The sequence below is a fragment of the Aquila chrysaetos genome, chromosome 22 (genome assembly GCF_900496995.4).
Source record: "Aquila chrysaetos chrysaetos chromosome 22, bAquChr1.4, whole genome shotgun sequence".
Taxonomy (NCBI): Eukaryota; Metazoa; Chordata; class Aves; order Accipitriformes; family Accipitridae; genus Aquila; species Aquila chrysaetos.
Genome location: NC_044025.1, coordinates 16,606,253 through 16,626,616, shown reverse-complemented (window position 1 = coordinate 16,626,616; position 20,364 = coordinate 16,606,253). Strand labels below are relative to the sequence as shown.

General features: G+C 45.7%; 1 protein-coding gene across 2 annotated transcripts in view; it reads right to left on the bottom strand.

Annotated features, from left to right (window-relative positions):
- The window catches only part of RASGEF1C (RasGEF domain family member 1C), a 135,741-nt gene that overhangs the window by 79,761 nt on the left and 35,616 nt on the right, over window positions 1-20,364 (bottom strand). Inside the window, exon 2 of one of the 2 annotated variants that reach the window (XM_029998166.2) lies at window positions 6,163-6,548. In XM_029998166.2, coding sequence (XP_029854026.1) covers window positions 6,163-6,198 — 36 coding nt within the window. In that variant the 5' untranslated portion in view covers window positions 6,199-6,548. Of the gene's footprint in view, window positions 1-3,386; window positions 3,597-6,162; window positions 6,549-20,364 lie in introns of those variants that run through there. The other variant, XM_029998167.1, reaches the window with a different exon arrangement.

Here is a 20,364-nt window from a genome sequence, read left to right as displayed (position 1 = left end):
TTGCTACTATTAATTCCTTCATTTATTAGCTGTCTACGGTGAGAGAAAAGGTCTTCCTCAGAGGGCAGGCACTGCCACCCGGTCCTCACAAACACCACGTGCCTTGCAGCAGCCATCAGCAGCACCTAGAAAGCATCTTCTCCCAACTCTGTATCAGAGAGCAACAACACTAAGCAAAAGGCATTGGACCCCCCTTTAAGCCTTGTTCATTTTAAGCACACACTGCTCTCTCTCAGCTGTCTGAAACATCTAACTCATTTTTACATCCTGCTAAACTCCTGGCCTAGCTAATGGCTTGGAGCTATGAGTCTCCTACGCTCGCTGCCCAGGGTGTCCAGAAGTCTCTGCTCTTGCATCAACCCCACCTTGACTCGTTTCCTGCAGGTGCATCAAGTCAGTGGAGCAAGGACACAGCACTCCTTTTGCACAGGTGAGCTCAGCAAGGCAAGAGCAGGTACCTGCAGCATTAGGGTGCACAGAGCTCCATGTGGTCACAGACACGCTCCTGCAGAGCAGAGCGCTTCAAGCTACATCCACGACTGCAGAATGGACATATCCCTGACCAGATCAGCATCTCCAGCATAAATGACTGGCTTCCAGAGATGATTTTCAAAACTCTGTTAAACAAGCATGTACAGCAAGAAAAGCTTCAGGCAATTAAAGGGCCACTATCCAAAGCTTCATTGCTTTACCAGATCCGTAAACATTATCCAGCTTACTCACAGCAACATCACACTTTACCAGTGATGTGAAAAGGACAAATCACTCTCTCACCAGCGTAAATCACTCAAGATGCTAAATAAGGCTGCTAATTATTTCTAAGGATTTTTAAAGAATCCTTTAAGATTATTGGCCCTAAATTTGATTAAATAACACTTTAAATCCCTTCAACTGAACATCATTAGATGAAGCTGACTTGATGCTATTATAGAAAAGTTTCCTTCTCAACTAATGTCTTTTTGTGCAGTGTGCTGTATTTTAACAGTACACACCGCTTTTAACTTAATAAATGACAGGGAGCTGTGTCAGTCACATCTTACAAAGGGTTAACAAGGTAATTACCTTCCTTGGTTGGCTGAATTAGAACTATACAAAATGCTGTGTCTCAGAGGAGGCAGAAGCATATTCCTACCTTCACCTGCCATAAACCAAGAACCAGCAGGGATGGAATTACATCGCTGGGTGAGGCTGTAAGTCGTGCAAGGGAAGTTAACACAGCAGTAGAAATGCTGGGTTTGTTTCTCCACCTCCTTTGCAAGACATTTCGCTGTCCCAGGGCTCGTATGTACTGCAGAACACCACAAAATTCACTGCTATTGCAGCTCATTAGCATGAGCTGGCAGACCCCACCACTGGGGAAACCCTCTGGAGAGGACTGAATGCCCCAGAAGACACCACCATGACTTTCTTTCTCACCATTTTCCTGGAGGAAGAAGCACTCTCTGTGACGATGGAGTAAGCTACAAGGCAGAACTCAAGCCTGTGCACTCTCAGAGGCACCTCTGACAATAAGCGAAGACCTCTTAGACATCCCTGGTGCCATGCTTTGTTAGGTGTCTCCACTAACACCACATAGGAGGACAGCTCTAACAGATTTCATTGCCAGGGACTTTCCCTTGGCTAGAGCCTTGACTCGTCCTTTGCTCTACCATTTCTTTATTGTAATCTATAAAGAGCCAGAGAGTAACGAATGCACTCCCCATCCTCACCGCTTTACCCAGTCATTCTTCCCCACCCTACATGTGCAGTCCATTCCTGCTCCCATCCCTAACAAAATAAGTGAGATTTAAAGAGTTCTGGAAAGCAGAGTGCCAGCAAAGTGCATCTTTCAGTGCCAAGGGCAGAGACGCCTCCAGGCAGGAGATGCCACTGGCTGCACCACAGAGCACAGGTCTCCCACAGCAGGAGCTGAACCTGGGTAAGGATGGCTGGAATACACCATTTGTGCTATATTGGCTTGAGAGCAATAATTAAATTCCAGTCTAATTTCCTTCTGATCTACAGCTCTAACTCCTGAATGACTCCCGTTAAGTCAATTACCTATGTGGCATCACTCTGGATTTTTTGCCTTAAATAAGGAGCCCATGAAGCTACTAAAACAATGGCAACCTTTTATCTATGAAATACCTGCCCAGGAAATTCCTTCTGTAGAATATAAGTGTCAGTATTTTAGGTTTCAGTAACAACACAAGATGTGCCACCACCACCACCCTGCTCGGAAAACACAGGGTCAGGGAACTGTATTAAAGGACCATCAAGTCTAGAGAATACAATCTGAGCACAACTGGTTCTTCCCCTGCACTTCTCTTTCCCCCCTCAACTCCCAGTGTTTCATGCTGGGCCAGAGCATCGCTGATGGACCAATGCCCAGTGTGGGTCCTCACACAAGCCACCAAAACACCCCAAGCTATAGGGTGTCACCCAGGAATACCCTGGGTATTAAAGCCATCACTGACAGACAGGGTCTGTGCAGCTGCTCCTATGTCCTGTTAATTAGGTTCTATGGACACGCTCACACTGTAAGGACATCTTTGACATAACATAGCATGACAATTTCTTCAGAGTCACAGAAACGCAGAGCATACAAATAAACCTGAATGCTGAAACCATTTCATTGTTCATAAGAATATGCACATTGCACCTGTTACGACCAAGGGCACTGCCTGTGCCTTGGAGCCGATTATTTCAGCCTCTAACGAGCCTGTCTGTCTTGGAGGACTGTTAAATTCCAGGAGTAAATAAAGCACAACAAAATTATTTTACAAAAGGAAATCATTACGACTATACAAAGAGAGGTCTTTAAACCCAAGGTAAGGAAAACAATCCTCAGACTGACGTTTTTCCCTGAGCTTCTTACAACCGCTGAGTCAGTTTAAATTCAATTTAGCTGAAAGAAAATAACTCCAAGATTGATATTGGTAAAGTCCTACCCTGAAACAAATGTTTGGGAGTCCAACTGCAGCCCCCCAGCCCAGGACTCCTACCAGAGGGGAAGGCAGGACGCCCGCCGCGACACGACCAGGGAGCGCTCTCCCAAACCCCATCCCGGCAGGAGGGACCAGCCCGCAGAGGCGACGCTCCCGCAGCCCCCGAAGGGAGCCGGAGCCGCAGGGAGCAGGTGGCAGAGCCGGGCAGCGAGCGGGTCCCTGCAGCCCGGCCCCGGCGCCGCCGCCAGCCGGGCCCCCGCCGCCAACACGCGTGGGGCGCCGGGGCGGAGGAAAGGGGGGGGGGGGGGGGGGGGAGTCGATTTTTACGCGGAAAGAGGGAAACGGAGGAGCGCGGGCGAGGGAGGCAGCATCCCCGGCTGCGGCAGCGCGGTGCGGGCTGCCGGCGGGCAGGCTGCTGGGGGAGGGGACGGGACCGGGACCGGCCGCGGCGGGACTCACCGAGCTACGCGCGCCTGCTGCCCCCGTTGCCGTCCATGAGGGCGGCGGGGGGACGGGAGCCCGCTGCGGGCGAGAGCCACCCCAAGATCCGCCGCATCTGCCCGCCGCCGCGGAGGAGGAGGAGGAGAAGGAGGAGGAGGAGGAGGAGGAAGAAGAAGAGGAGAGACCGCGCCGCACCGCCCCGGAGCCCCAGCGCAGCCCGGCCGCAGAGCGCCGCCTGCCCGCCGCGCCCGGGATGGGACCGGCTGCGGCGGGAGGGGCGGCCGGGCCGCGGGGGCAGGTGCAGCCGCCCGGGGCGGCGAGGGGGGGCGGAACGGGGCGGCGGGGCCCGGAGCCCGGGCGCGGCCCCGGGGCGGCGCAGCTGGCGGAGCGGGACCGGCTGCGCCCGGGGCGGTGGCGCCGGCGGGCGGGCTCGGTAAAGGGGGGGGGACGGGGGACGACGGGGGGGGTGAGGAGCGGCTGGAAGCGCTTGTGCGTAACGTGGCCGGGCGTGAATCCGCCCCGCGAGGGCTTTTAATGAAGTACAGATGTTCCCTAATATAATTATATCGTCCTCTTCCTGATAATTGGCTTTGGCAGTCGTGCTGATCGAAATCCCCCCCCCCCCCCCCCCGGCGCGGCTGCCGTGCAGCCCCTCCCGCTCGCTCCGCGGCAGCGGGGAGCTGGGGCCTCCTGCTGAAACCGCGGCCGGATCCTGCCCTGCGGACCCGCAGCTGCGGGAGAGGCCCCCCACATACCCAGCACCCCGCTCCTGTGAACCCCGCGTTTAGAGACCTGTGATTTCAATGGAAGCTTTTGGCTCACGGCAGGTGAAAATAAGGGGAGACGTTTATTTACTTATTTCTTACAGTGCGTGTCCTTAGAAAGAAAGAAGACCGGGCTGCTTGTAGGAAGGGAGGACAAAACATCCTAGTTATACGAATGCAAGGTTATCTCAAATGTTGGGGAAGGGCCATCTTGCTGAACAGGAGCACAGCACCACTTTAGGATGACAACAGAGGATGTCCTGGCTGGATGAGCAGGACCAGCACCCCCCCTCTGCTCCTCCTTCGCTATACCTGTGCTCTCAATGGGCCAGGTGAGCGGCAGCTGGTTAAAACACTCCAGTTCTCCCCAGCTTGGTTTGTCTTTAGAGAAATTGCCAATGAGGACACGCTAATACAAGCCAGATGTGTGGGCGTTTTATGCATGTATGTGGGGAAAATGGATCAAGCCCACAAACTCATCTTGCAGAGGACAAGCAGCCAACACAAGGTAATGATTTCTAGTCACTACAGGCCCCAGACCAGACTTCTTTCACCCGATGACTCAAAGCTGAAACGTGGCTGTGCCATGCCTGCTGACACTTGGGCACTATGAGGAGTGTAAATACTTCAGATAAGCAGGATTAGGGAATTCTCCTAGCCCAGGGTTGCAGAGGGGAGCAGCAGACAGTCTGCACATCTGTACCTCTCTCCATACGTCAGCCTAGGCAGTGTCTGAGGAGTTGGGCATTCCTACATGTTATCACAAAATGCAGGTTGGAAGTGAGCTCCCCCACTCCCAAAAGAGAGCATGTCCTGCCCGCTCCTCTTGCACAGTCCAGGATCTCAGCCACCAGCTTCTATTCACTTCCTTTTGTTTTAAGTGAAGGCAAGTCCTATCAAGCAATGACCAACTTCTCAGCCCAAGCCCACAACAATAAGTCACACTCCCATTTTATGTTTACCAGTGGTACCAAGATGACACCTGTGGACTGAGAATCGGTTTGTACCTATGCAAAGGGTAAAGGCGTAGCTCTACCCAGAGACTGGGGCTACATCAGCATTAATTCTGGCCTCAAGCCTATGCTCCAAGCCTGTCCCTGTGCAGGTTTTTCCTCTGGAACAAACTAGCCCTCCAGCCAGGCAAGCTCAGCTCCAAGAGGGTGACTCTGCAGACCTAGCTTAAAGATGGCTAGAGACTCGCTGAAATGCATACACGGACACCAGCCCTCTGCACAAGGATCTCTGCCTTTTCCTTAGCAGGAACAGAAAAATGTTCCTTGTTTTTGCAACTGTGCTCTGCAGACTTCTGAGGACACAAGCAAACAGGGGGGTTGACAAGCTGTGCATGGCATGGGGCATCCTTGGTTTGCCTTTGATTGGGTTCCTTTGGGGTTTTGCTCACCCTCTAATACTGTCATGGCTGCTCAGAAGACAGAAGCCTACATGATCAGAGAGATATAAGTGATGCTGTGTCTTCCAGCCACTACTTTTCTTATGCCTGGTTTCTGTTCTTGATTCAGTTGGGATCCCCAGAGAGCTAAGGCATGTAATAGGTGTAATGTCAGAGGCAGCTGTGTGTATTCCCTAAGCACAGATGCCACTGCAGCAGATGGCTTAGGAGGCAGGACAGGAATGAAGAAGCTAAGACTATCCTTTCCTCCAGTTTCACTTCAGCCATTGTAGAATCTTTTCTTAGAAGGATATAAATATAGAAGAGGTAAGGGAAACACAAAATCAACACAACCTGGAACAACATGGCTTGAACCAGAGGACAGGCAGCCTGACAGACTGACTCCACAATTTCTTTCTTAAGGTCTTTTCTCTAAATGTTACCTTTTTAAAGACCCATCATAATTACAGGCTTTCACTCAGACTTCCCCATCTTTCTCTAAAACCAACATAGAAATAACTAGAATTACCTAGTTCAGTTTTCCCTCAAGGACAGACACAGGAAAACATTCACCCTAAATGGGGAAGTCCTCCAGTTTGTGAGCTCTTGAGTGAAGACCCAAGTAGACTCACACACTTACCTTGTTGGCAACATCCTTGTTTTTCTTATGCTTCATGGACCTTTCAGCAGGAGTTGTCTTCTCCCCCCAGTTCCACAGATCAGTAGTTTTCAGCTGTCTCTCATTGACTCAGTTGTTCTGCCATCTTTCCAGGTGTTAAGCTGATAAGTGTGTGATTTCCAAGGATCAGCTTTGTCAGAAAGAGGAGGAACTGTATACTTATTCCTCTCTGACCTCTGTTATATTTCCCGTCCTCCACCTGTTATTAAAGGTAGATGGTTCAGAGCTGGCTTCAACTTGTTCCTTAGATATTCCAGGGTAATCTTGTTCAGGCTTTGCCCATTTCAGTGTACCTTTTGTTTCTGTGCCCCTCTGCAAGTAGGTACATGTTTCCTGAAGCTGTTCTCCTGGAAGTAGAAAACAAGGAAGCTTACTGTAGAATTCAACCAGTAACAGGTCAATCATTGATTTTGTTCTTTATTTCATTCCATTTTAAGAATAAATGCTTTCTTAAAAGAAACAAGGTAATGTAACTGTTTGATCCTGAGCAAATAGGAACAACGCCTTTTTTCCCCCGGTATAAGGCACCTGTCCAACATTTTATTAACTTTGCTAATTGCATTAAGCATTCTACAGTGCTTAACAGTCCTCAGCTGCTAATTCCCAGATCACTATAGTTTAGTTGACTGTTAAATGAGAAAAATTCATAGCAGGAAAAAAAAAAAAAAAAAGATGTTTTAGACCCACAGTAACAACCAAATGATCATACAGTTCTGAATTCTGATCAGCTCCTAGCAGTGATCGTATTTTATGAACTACTGAAAGATGATGTTAGGACTCACACAATAAATATGACATGCTTCTGAGCTGTATGGGTACAAGTGAGATTGATTGATAGATATTACATGTTCAGACATTTATACAAACAAGAAAAATTAGGTTTCCATATGTGAATATTTTATGCAGATTTTTATGCAGATAATTTGTATCTGCTCTTTCATTTTGTTACCTGTAGTATTACATGTGAACATAATAATAATCTGAATTTACATACGCAAATTACTGGAAGGTCTGGATCTGTCACATTGGGAAGTAATTTCTGGCTGGAAACATTAGCAGTGTGGTAACTATTTAGACAACTATATAAAATGAAATAAGCACTTGTCAAAGGAAAAATGCATTGTTATGAAAACTGGAATTGGTATAGTCTCAAATAAAAATGTAGTCTGTGAAAAAGAGTTGATCAGAAATTCTCTCCTGCCACTCTCCTGCCTTACTGCTTTTCTTGTTTCTTTCCTCCTTTTCCTGGGGTGAAATCCTGCCACCCAGAAGCAGAGAGCTGGGGAGGCAGAAGCAGCCGTACCATGCTGCAGCTGTGGAAAAGCAGCAGTCCATCACAGCTCAAAGCAGAAGGTTGGCAGGCTCCCTGCAGTCCGGGCTGGTGGCTCTGCTTGCAGGATCAAACATGCATGTGCCAGAGGGGGAGCCTGTCCAGGATGTGTGCGCACCACACACACGAGGACTGGTGGTGCGTATACAATAGGTTTGACGTGGGAGATGTTGGACTTTATAGTTTTGGACCTGGCAGTAAGTCAAGACCTGAATTCTGCTCAAGAAGTAACAGGAGAAGCGGTAAGGTTAGAGGGGACGTATGGAAGAAGCTGCTACTGTCCTGCAACCATTGTCAGGCAGTGGTTTCCAGATGACATGTATCCACATTTTCCATTCTTAAGAAGCACAAGGGCCTTTTGACCGTGGTTTTGTGAAAGGAATATTATTTCTGCCTTTTCTTATTTGATCACCAGGGAACCCATTCTACAGCCAACCAGAAAAAAACTATATGGAAGGAAGCAGAAAAAAAAAACAACAGAAAAAAAACCCTACAGCTAATCATATTAATTTATATATGTTGTTTATAATTAGCCTGTTTAAACATTCATTTCCTTTCTTCAATAAAGACCATATCTCTCCAGGACCCTCGCCATGTCCATTGTCTTTGTGACAGACAGTAGAGATAGATACCAATTACTCAGCTGTTATTTAGTAAGTACTCCAAAGTACTTTGATGCAGCAACATTGTAAATTCTCAGTAGCAGCTAATTGTCTCATTTTAATTCATTTTTAATGAGACACCTGGGAGAATGAAGAAACATCACAAAACCACAAAAACCCAAGAATATTTTTGAGTTAGTGTCCCAGTGCCTCCTTATTTCTGCCTTCCTACAAAAGGACTTTTTGGTATTAGCACACAAAGGTGCAGCCCCTTAGCTTCCCCAAGCTGTGTGACAGCATTGTTCTCTGCCACATCGTAACCCACCTCCCATGGGCAAGGGAAGATGATGGTAGAATCTATAAAACACCACGGCAGGAATCCAGAGAGAAGAGGCCTCTGGTCCTCAGATGTTCCACATCTTCATCACTTCTGTCTCCCAAGGCAACCGAGCCACATTTCCTATGTTGCCAACAGGCTGTAGAAGGAAGGTTAGCGTTGTTGTCGCTCATCATCATTTGACATGTAGATGTGATTCTCAGATAGAAAGAAGGAAAAGTGGCAAAGGGGTATATTTTCTTCATCAGCAGCTGACTCACTCCATACTTTTTTCTGAAAGGAAAGGTGTCCTCTGACAGTCACCAACTTGGTTTCCTTAGTTAAGATAGATACGCACCCTCCTGATTCTCACTCACATTGCTTAGTGTTATACTCTGTGCTAACTTCAACATACATGTTTTACTGGCTCAGAAGGGGGTTAATTCCAGTAAGACAGAACTGCCCAAATCTCTATCAGCAGTTTGGCTTCAGGAAATCATCGACACAGCATCCTGTTGGTCTCTCTCTGCTGCTGTAGTGGCTGGAGAAGAAAGGAGTACGCTTCAAGGCATCTGTTAACCAAGCCACACAAGGAGCTCATAGATCAAACCCAGCACTGCAAATTGCACCCAGGAGAAAAGAGCACCAGACATTGAGGAATAGATGTGGTATGTTCTCAGTTTAATTAGAAAGGTGCCTATGGTGTCACATTGCCTATGTTTTCACTTAAGGATTTATCAAAAATTGAAAGGCACACCCAGTAAGCCATGTGATTTCACTGCCTAAGATATTCCCCTTTCAATATTGGTAAATATCTGTGCTCTTTTGTTAGTGCTGTGATCATTTTTACCAGGTGAGGCCTGTCAGCAGTCACAGGGCAGGTGCAGCTGGTCCACAGCCACGACAGGAGTTATCATCCCAGGAGAAGCATCTCCACTTGCCCCCAGGGACAATGGATGGAGCCCCTTGTGGTGGGACTAAGCACCATTTTTGCCTGTCATTTCACATGTCATCTCTGTCTTTAGCTCTGACACCTTAATGGGAATCTGGCAAGCCATCAGGTCTATAGGAAGACCCACAAGTTTCAGTAGTAGCTTGAAAGTAGCTGTGGATGCTTTCTTACACAGAGCTATGGCTGTATACTCACAGCCAGGCACAGACAGCAGATGTGCACCTCTGGTTAGTGCTGGCCTGCCCAGATGCCTTAGCCTTGCAGTCACTAACTGGTTTCAGTGGAGAAGAACTCTGGTCCAAGCTCAGTATCTTTGATGCCTAACAGTATAATGACACTTAATGCTATTAGTATGCCAACAAACTGGCTGCTTCTTTTGTATGTATTTTAGCTGCTTAATTCATAAAGGAGCTTTGCACATTTGGAGTACTGAGACAAGGTGCTTGTTGATTCCAGCAGAAGAGCTCTCAAGCCTGTGGTATGGCCATGGTAGAATGCCTAGCACAAACACTCAAGAGTCTTATCCTGCTCAGCTGCAAAACTCCCCTTAAATTTTGCTGCTTCTGGGAAGTGCCTAAGTGAGGTGAGCTTGCTCCTTCCACAGAAAGCTGCTAAGCTCCTGAATTTGTTTGAAGCAAGGGGCTGAGGGTCATGTTGCAACCATAGGGTCAGGGAGAGCATCACTTCTGGGAAATGAGCATTGATGTATTGAATCTACTATTACAGGGAAAAAAAGCTAAAACCCCATAGCATTTAAGAGTCCTTTGTTGATGAAGATTATTTTGACAAGACCTCCAGGAAACTTACTTTCTCACTGCAAACCCATTTTCAGGCTATTTTTGCCCTAACTGTATTTTGTCTCTTCTTCTAAGATGGATTTTTTTCACCACAGATGAGGTCCCAATTTCTTTCCAGTCTTGGACAATGGTGCAGTTGAAGAGGGTGACAACAACAAGCTTCTTCTCAAACTACTGCACAAAGGACTTCAGTCAGGATATTTACAATAAATACAGGCACCAAGTGTGAGGGCTCCCATTTCCTGGCAGAGTTGCTTTACGCAGTGTTTTCTCTGGAAGGAATCTATTACATCAGTGGCCTCGGGAATGTATATTGAGATGGTTTAATCGGAGTTGAAAATCACAGTACAGAAAGGGGCTTCAGTTCTTCTGGCTGGACACTACGTACCCAATCTGGGAGCCACTAAGGAATTTCACTGATACCAGATGCATTCTTTTGCTCATCTCCGTCCAGCGTTAAAATGGCTGGTGGCAGCGTTATGGCCCTGATTCAGCAGAGTACTGAAGCACATGCTAAACTTTAATTTCTTCAATTAGACTTAAATATGTGCTTTGGGCTGAGGATATGCCACAATACCCACAGAAATCACAGAGCTGTTCAACAGGTAATTTGTTTTGGCCAGTGAATCCTTCTGTAGATAAAGGTTTTGTCAAGTTTCCCATTCTCCTGTCTGTTGCTTGGATCTCCCTATTGACTTTATTCTTACATAGGCAGTCTTTCAGGACACAGCACTTCTTCCTCATTATGTATTTGTACAACATCAAGTACAAATAAGGCTGTAGTTTCTATAGCTCTCATAACACCAATAATTACAACAGGAATAAATTTAAGCACAGGCTTTATTGTCCTCCTAAATGCAGGCTTACATTTAGAGCCCTTACCTTTCTTGTGTTTTCCTCCATGTGTGAAATGGATCTTTACTCAACCCAGCTTGCTTTAGATCCCTATGGGGCAAAGTGTCTGTGGGTGGAATGACATCTATTTGAAAGGAACAATATTAAGTGAGGAGTAAAGATTAAAAGGTCTGGAAAACTTCTAAAACTTCAGCTGACATGTTGAGTAATGCTGAGGTTGTGGCAAGATGACAGAAGCCATGTTCCTATGTGGCTTGGAAGCTATGGAAATGCAGAATGTTTCTGCAGTAGGTTAATCTGCTGATAAGAACGTAAAGCAGGGATTAATTAGAGAGCAGGTTCAAGGGAAAGCTCAGCTGAGCCTACAAAGTGATACAGCATGAGGTTTGAAAGGAAGTACTGAATGTAAGCAGGTAACCTGGAAGAGATGGGCCCAAGCCCACTCTGCTCCACCAGTATAAAATTGAAGGTCAGCAGGAGCAGATACAGGCTGATAATTGTCAGTAAGTTTCAGCAAACGCTGGAATCGTCTGCTTAATTGCATGAGAGTTGCAAGAGAATGATAAAGGTGGATCTAACTCATTATCCAGGGGCAAGTTCTAACACTGCTGGACAAACATTTTGCTGAAGGGTCTTTCGTAGGTATCAGGTTTTTATCTGAATTCTATCAACTGCATTCCTAGGAGGAGGAAAAAAGCCCACAAGAGCAAACCCTCACCAAGAGAAGAATAGTATGTGTTTGATTGACAGTCATGTACTTTTTGTTTTAAATTAGATTTTTCAAAGGGGTAGGGTCAAGGGCTTTCTCTTGCAGAAGATCAAAGGTTACATCCTTTGCTCATCTAAACCAACTTGGCTTGATTGGCTCCTTTGCTGATTTGTAGCAGCTGAATGTCTCTACCAAAAATATAGACCAGACACAGAATCAGCAGCACACCCATGCCTGCTCTCCAGTCATAAAATAAAACATGATTCATACCCCAAGCACAGGAGAAGTGGAATGCAAAAAGCAAACAGAAGACAAGGTGAAAAGTAATTACATTCCCTTAATTGCAGATTAAAAAAAAAAAAAGCTTAACACCAAAAATTGTTCATTGGATTCTTTCTCCTTAAAAACTTGTAAAACGTGAAAGCAGGGTCTTTATTGAATCCGGCTTTTTGGCAGAAAAATAAATATTGTTGTAGGAATTATTGGAACATACATCTAATTAAAATCTTCAAACAGAAATGCACTGTTAATCTAAGAGCCATCGAGCTGGGCTGAAATATATAGATCATATTTAAACCGAAAGGAGGTAAATAATCCATTGCTCTTATGTGATTGCCATTGGCAGAAAAGGAAATAATGTGGAATTATGATAAACAGTGCAGCCAATAATGGAAGCTGCGGCTAGCGTCCCTGAAGGAGACGCCACCCAGAAGTGGTGAGTAAAGAAAGTAGTAAAGTAAATGAAGTAGTGGCAAGACTCAAAGTACAAAATCTATTTTGTAAACCACAGGTTTGAATGTGGAGAGAGTTATGTTCTGATGACTGAAATCGCAGGACATAAGAGCACCGGGATAACAAAACTTTGGCTAACCTGACATTATGATTTGTTGCCATTTAATCCTGCTGTGTGACAGGCAGGTGGCTGTGTGTATTGGGGCATGGACTGTTCTCCATTTCAGCCCAACCTGGAAGGTGACAGTTTAATTAGTTTTAACTGGTTCAAATTATGTAAACTTTAATTTCACACTTACAGGTTAAGATAATAGATACTGTCAAAAGAAAAATTAAAAGAAAAATGTGTGCACAAGAGTAGAAAGGGCTCAGCAGAGCAGAGGAGAAGAAAACTCTCTGCAGAGCTCTGCAAGACGAACAGAGCAGCCACCTTGACCGGGTACTACCCCATAGGAACAAAGTATTTTCTTAGTGAGAACAGAAAATGATTTTTATTTTTGCCACAGAAGACATTTAGGCTTACTGTCTGTGATGGAGTCTGTGTGAATTGAGAACTAGCAGAATAATACTGTATGTGTCCAATATCATATCACAAAACACAATTTATTTGCCTTTTCCATCAGAACACACTCTGTTCCTGTGGGGGCATAATTTTAGAGCTCAACTCTCATGCTGGCTCTGAAAGCTTCTATTAAGACAGAAATCTCCCAGATAATAGAAAACTATCTTAGGCCCATTCTCTTGGATCTCAGGCTCTGTCCATTCAGGAGCTTATAGCAAGCTCATCTTTGCAATAATAGAGAGACTTTAAAGGAGGTCTTAAAAGGCCAATGATTTCTAACAGCATCCCTATCCCCCTTCCTCCACTGTTGTCTCTTTTCTCCCTCACGTCTGACACTCAGTCATCACTGCAGGTCAGCTCTGGTAAAGAGAGAGTTCTTGCACTGAGTTTGGAGGGTGTCAGGATTTGCTATCTTTTTCACCTCTCGTGGCAATGCGTCCTGTGGCGCAAGGGTCCCTTCCTGGCAAGCTCTGTTCTTGAACTGGCATCCCACCAACACCGTCTGTAATGCCATGTAGATTAGTGGTAGTGTTTGGTCTTGAATGTAAAGTTAGTTCCTGAGACACCTCCCCAGAGCACCTCATTACCACACCAGGGCTGTCCACACGAGCAGTTGCTGCATTTCCCCAGTGTCTCCTCCGGGTACCTGTGCTGCGCTCTGATGCAGGCTCTCCAGCTGGTGACTGCAGTGCCTTCTGCCTGCACAACGGGGAACCCAACACGGCAGACCTAAGCTGCTCGTAACAACCTCTTCGCTGTTTCACGTCCCTACTATGAGACGACTCCAGGTAACGTTTTTTCCTAGAATGACGCTCCAGAGGTTCAGACAACAGTGAAAAGGCTAAATTAGGAGTCCTGAACGAAACCTACTCCATCACTGAAGCTGAAATCCCCTGGCAGCAGTAGTCCGTGCCCCCACATCTCCCCAGCTGCAGCAGGGCAGCCAGACCCACATGCCAGGCTTTCCCCAGAGGGGAACCTACTCCTGCTTTTCCCATGGGAGGGGATCACAGACCCTAGGCTCTTTTACAGAAAGATGAATAAATAAAAGCAAAACCAGAAACACAGCAGGCAACTGCATTTCATTACTTTCTGATTTAGTCATCCAGAGAGTTATACTTACAAAGTGATAGTAAACATTGTTATCTCCATGTACTAGGTGGGTGTGAAATATAACTTGAAGGGCACACTCTCAAAGCTATTATTGGCTTGCTGTATGCTGTAGGCTTTTCTTATTGAGCTGAATTAACTTCTCTGTACTGTATCACAGAAGGAGGCTGGGTTATTTAATATCCAAAGATGCTGGCCCAGACAGGTGGCAACACAGCCGTCCATCAGCAGATGGAGAGGAAAAATACAACCCAGTCCTTTAGTATATTTGTTTTAACATTTTTCATTCCCAGCATTCAATTAGTCAGCAGGGTTAATCTTTAGCTAGAGCTCATTGCAAGGACTGTGTTTCTTTCTTCCTTTCTGCTGGAGTTCCCTGTGCATGGACCCTTGAGTCTGTACATCCGCAAAGGTTGGGACTGACCCGGGGAAAATGAAAAGTTGTCCCCTTGTCCCCCAAATTCTCCCCAGCTGAGCAGGCAACATGAGGCTGCATTAGTACATCCCCTCTGTTGCCATGTTTCCCACTGACCCAAGCCTAGTCCAAAACAACAACAGCCCCAGCCAAACCACCAATGATGTTATATTTGCTCTTAAATGTCAAGCTGAGGAATTTGCTCCAGTCATGTCACTTCCTGTGCCGAAATCAAATTTCAGCAGCCGCACTGTCCGCACCAGTCAGAACTAGCTCTTGGTGCATTTCTGAGTGGGTTTATTGCAGCTCAAAGCTGTTGGGAGAGGCAGAGCAGAGACACTTCAGGAAAAAAAAAAAAAAAAAAAAAATCAAAACAAAAACAGCAGTCATACTTCACACATGAACTCATTTTTTCTGAAGAAGAAAAAAATTGTTAAACCTCAGAAGAAAAACTCCAGATTGTGAACTTTAGATCTCTTCCCAGCAGAGTACCCTTATCTTGCCCCAGACTGAAACGCAGGCGTGAGAGCACAGGACAGCTGAGATGTGATCACTCCTTTTCCTTTTGTTATGCGGAAGTTATGGGAAGACCAAGCCAGGACAGATGATTTGTCTGTGCATTAGTCAGCCAAAGAACTCGTACTCTTGCAAAACAAAACCACTACCAACAATAATTCAGGCTCTCCAAGGAACATGTCAGGGAATGTAAAAGCTGGAGACAGAAAGACAAGTTGGGAGGAGGGGGCATACTTGCCTCCCCTAGACATGAGCAAAATATTCACGTCAGTCATACCCAAAGGTGCACCAACTCAAGGTCCGTGAGAGAGCTCTGAGCAAGTCTGCACTGAGCACAGCCCTGGCTGCGCAGGCCTGGACAGTGGGGCAAAAGCACCTCATGTTAGTGCCACTAACTGCAGAAGCTGGAAAGCTCCTGCTTGTGGACTTACCTCAACCAAAATTAGGTGAGATAACAACATCACACTTGATTGCACAGTATAGACTTGTGTCTTTGTATCTCAGAAATGCATTTGGGGATTTATCTTCTGTGATACTTCAGAAAAATAAGCTCTGCGAGACATTGTTGGTTACATACAAATGCAAAACATCGAGCAATGGGAGAGGATTTTAGAAAGCTCTTTACAAGAATCTGTTATAGGTCCTCTAAGCGAGGAGAATAACTGGACTATGAAATAACCAGTCAATATAAAAGGATACAGAGAGGCCAAAATCCTGGTAATAGATTTTATTTGTCCAGACAAAGTAGAAAACACCATCAGGGAAAATTAGATTGGAAGTCGTGTCTGGTTTTGGTGCTGGATTGTGTTTTTAGAGCTGAAGTGTATCCGACGGGGAATGAAGTTTTACAAAATTTGATTAAGCAATACAGGGGCTAGACTGAAGTTGGGCAGAAGGGGCAGAACAAAGGACAGGCTAGAGAGATTTTAAAGGCAAAGTGCACCAACGGAGAAAACCAAACCTCGCTGAATGGTAGGCAGGCAGGCAAGATCATTTTCCAAAGTACGTTATTCTGCGATTAGATGATAAATCTAGGCATGACGTTATTTATTCCCGACAACCTCCAAAACTTTTATCTACGTTATTTACAAAGTCCACAGCTATTTGGCAAACAGGACAGAAGGAGAAGCGTCAGCTGTAAGGGGCTCCTGCTTTGAAGACAAATAGATGAGCAGACAAAGAGTCAAGGAAAGGCTCTAGTGTTTCAGCTGCGTGGCCGAGAGCCACTTCTTTGTAGCATATGGCGTACACTAACAGGTTTATTTTCCCTGAGGAGGATGTATAAACTGTCTGCAACTGCTCTTCACACTTGTCACTCTAAGTCACATAATTTTTCCAAGGCATCCTGCAAAAACAGCCCCCCAGTTGAAGCTGAACAAAGAATTTGTGGATGCCTTGCAGGTCGTTTGAGGAGCGAAGGGCTAGTCTGCACAACCAGAGCGTGGTAAAGCACACGGGGAAGCGTGTCAGAGAAGCTGACAAAGGCAGACGGACGCGATAAGAAATGAGAGCCATTAAATAAGGCGGGGCAGGGCTGGCGGGGGGGCACTGCTGGGAAGCGGAGTTAAATTCGGGTCAGGGAAGAGAAGCAGCAAGTGGCAGCGTGTCTCTGCAGCTGTCCCGGCCGTGCTGCGGTCCCAGCCCGGCGAGGTCTCGTCTGCACCGGCGGCCCACAGGCTCTCCCCCGCGCTGGGCAGTGCGCGGTGGGCGTGAGGGCCGGCCGGCACCTGCTGCTGGCCCCACCGAGCTGCAACCCGCCCCGAGGCCTGTTAGACACCGTGATTAATATGCAGAGACCAAAGTGACTGGCAAAGATAATTACACAGCGAGTCAATTGGCTGGCAAAGTTAATTATGCAGGGAGTCAAATGAGTGGCAAACTAAGCGACTGAGGCAGAATAAAGAAACATTTGGCAGTGACAAATGGCAAAACAAGTTACTCAGACAGGGGGTCAAGCGGGCTGGACACTGGACGTGTTTTCCAGCAGCAGAAGCTGGCATGGCGTCAGGGAGAGCTCGCTGCCCGGCGGCATCGCTCCCGGGCCGGCTCCCGGGGCAGGGCAGGAGCGGGAGCGCTGGCGGCACAGCCCTGGCTCCAGCGGGACTCGCACCTCGATCTGCCTTTGCTTCAATTACTCCATGACCTCAAGTCATTTAACTTCCCTCCACCTCAGGACTGCTCACTGTCCCTATTGCACCACACGAGGAAGTATTTTGCATTCTCTGCAGCCAAATATAAAGCAGACTTATCGACCTGAAAGGGTAAAAATATTAACTAACCCAGAAGCGAATTGTGCGTGCACCCTTGCATGCATTCTCAGTGCCACCATCAGCAATAACCCCCCAGCACACTCAGGAGCTAAAAGGAAAGTAACCGTTTTTCTTCTGCCATTAGCAGTCCAAAGGGGAAAAACCGCACAGGCTCAGATGGAGAGGTTTTTACCAACACATACTAACAGGCCACATCTTAACTGGAAACGAGCTAGATTTATTTCTCCTGACTATAAGCAATGGCATATTTTTTGAGGGCTTCGTGAAAGAAGATGGCACAGAGCTCTCAGATCCCTTTGGGAAAGGTTACATACTTTATTTCCATATATATTATATTATGAAAATAGTAAGAGCCCTGAAGTGACCTGCAAAGGGCTAAAGGGAGGCAGGTAACTGTGACCTTTTTATTCTTTACAAGGTATAACCAAACCCAGAAGTGTTGAGATTCTCAAGTGTTTGGTTTTGTTCCTTGCTTGTTTCTACATTAGATATCTCACATGAATGTCAGAGCTAAAGTCCCCCAAAATTATGTTGTGCCTAGAAATTAAGAAAAAACCCTGAGCAATTGAAAAAAGAATGTTTAGCCCTTCTATCTGCAATAGTTTCAGTTTTGTTAGTATTTACTTAATTCTGCTGGCCAGTTGGCACAGTTGGACAATGGAGGGCTTCGAGACCACATATGTTGGGAAAGTTCAGGTATCTATAATGCAAATTTGCACAAAAGTTCTGCAGTAAAATAAAAGAAATTAAAGTCAACTTTTCTTAATTGCCTACTAAGACAGTTTTTCCAAGCTATACCTGGTGTTTGCTGGATAAACTCCATTCTTTACTTGCAAAATTTTCATATCTTTCTCGAGCATTTTATTTGAAAGCAACGTATTTCTTTTGAGGTGAATCATGCTACTATGGTCATGAGATTTAAAAAAAAAAAAAAAGGGGGGGGAGGAAAAAAGAAGGAAAGAAAAAGAAGGAAAGACAACCCCAAAACATTAGGCAGTTTAAAACAAAGAAAAACAAACAACAATAGCAGAGCATCAATGTGGTACATGAAAAATAAGACCTTTCTAGGTCATGCTTAAATTTGCATTAATGGCCTTCTTGTCAAATTATCTCAGGGGAACTTCTGATTAGCATGCAAAAGAAGCATGATACAAAACTAAAGCAGTAATACTTGTTTTATTTACCAGACCATTTTCTCCAAAGGAACTAAATATGAGAATTTTGAGGGATCTGACTTTCATCTTTTACAAAGGAAGCACAGTCAGGAAGAGCTCACCGTAATTAGCAGCTAGTCAAATAATATATAATTCCTCCCTGTATTTACTCAGCAGTGTGTACTTTAATCATCAAAAACATTAAACTGACCCTAACCATCGCCTTCTATAGACTGGCTCAGGAGCTCATTTGTTCAGTTCTTGGATCAGCTCTTAAGAAAACAAATCTTATGAAGCGCACTTAAAGGTAAACACAGGGTATTCCCAAATCTGCATCTGAAAACGTATTTGATAAGTAAGATAGAGAGTGGAGGGAGGAAAAAAAAAAGTCATAAGCATTTCATCTGCCAGTCCAATGTGTGAGAGAGGTGAGGTCACCTAAGGGTTGTTGCTGCTGTTTTGGAGTAGCAGGGTGATGTATTGACAAGATTTGGGAATTAATAGAGATCCTGGCTTTTATTGTTAGCTGGAGTCCCAGTGCATGGTGAATAACTGGGTATTCCCGCTGCTTCAGCAGATCATGTGGGATACTCACCACATTGGAGGTTTGATCCATGTATTCTATCAGCATGAAATGGGACCACTGACCCTGATCTTTTCTTCTTATCTTGCAGCTGTACAGAAAGCATTTATTGAGGACACTCCACATCTCAAGTGTTGTTAGTAGGTGGAATCTGGAGGTGGTTTTACACTGCTGCTTCTTGCCTGGCGGGTCATGGTACAACCCGTCAACTAAGTTTTTATTTAGCAGGTCTGTTAAGCTTTACTACATAACCAACCTACTGCTTGCACAAAGGGAGCCCAGAGATAACAAATGGACTTCTGCACCCAATTCTGAAGCACGTAAGAGCACGCAGATACAAAGGCTGTCCAACCTACAAAGGGAGTATTATTCATACCATCAAATCTGTGCCGTCAGAGCAAGGAACTGCAACAGGAAGCCTTTTCTCAAATGCTAAAATCTCACCACTGTCCCAGCAATATACCAGATACAAGAACACTGCCGTTATCATTACTTCAGGCTGAGAAAATTGAAACAAATCTTTTGAATTAACAGTCATCTTTACAAATAGCTGAGAGCTGCCAAGTTCTTGGACTTTCTTGAAACTCCTCTGAATTTTAAAGCCAGTCAAGACCTTGCAGCTGGAGCGGGAGTAGATAATCCAGCCCAGGCACTGCTATGGGAAAGAGACCAAACAGGGCAAGAGAACTGACACAAAACACTGTGGCTGGCAGAAACTAAGTACACCCACTTTATGGAGTCACCAGTCGTTACAAGGGGGCACCGGGCAGTGGAAAAATCATGCTCAAAGAAAATTTAAGGCAGCCAGGGCAGGACACAAGAAAGCTGCTGAAAACTTGTTTTTAAAGGTTTGGCACCTACAGTGAATACAGAGTTACCTGTTTTCATCCTGGTATATTCAAATGCTAATTTTCAGAAATGTAAGCCCCATATATTAACGTGGTTTGATCAGCAGTTTTACACTGCTCAGCCATGGCTGCTTTCATTATCTGTCACCCATCTGTACTGTTGGTATGCTTGGCTCTTTTACAGTGTTGATCATGTCTGATTTAACATGCCAGGTTACATTAACAGTTCTGAAACCCAAACGGCCACACAAGTCCTGAAAAAGCAGTTGGGCTGCTTTGCTGTTGTTACACATTATATTCCCCTCCTCATTGTCACTAAATCCAACCCAAGAAGCACTTCTACGGGGAGACCGTTAGCCACCAAACACCCCAGGGCATCACAGCAGCCCACAAAGCTGATACTTTCTGCCAG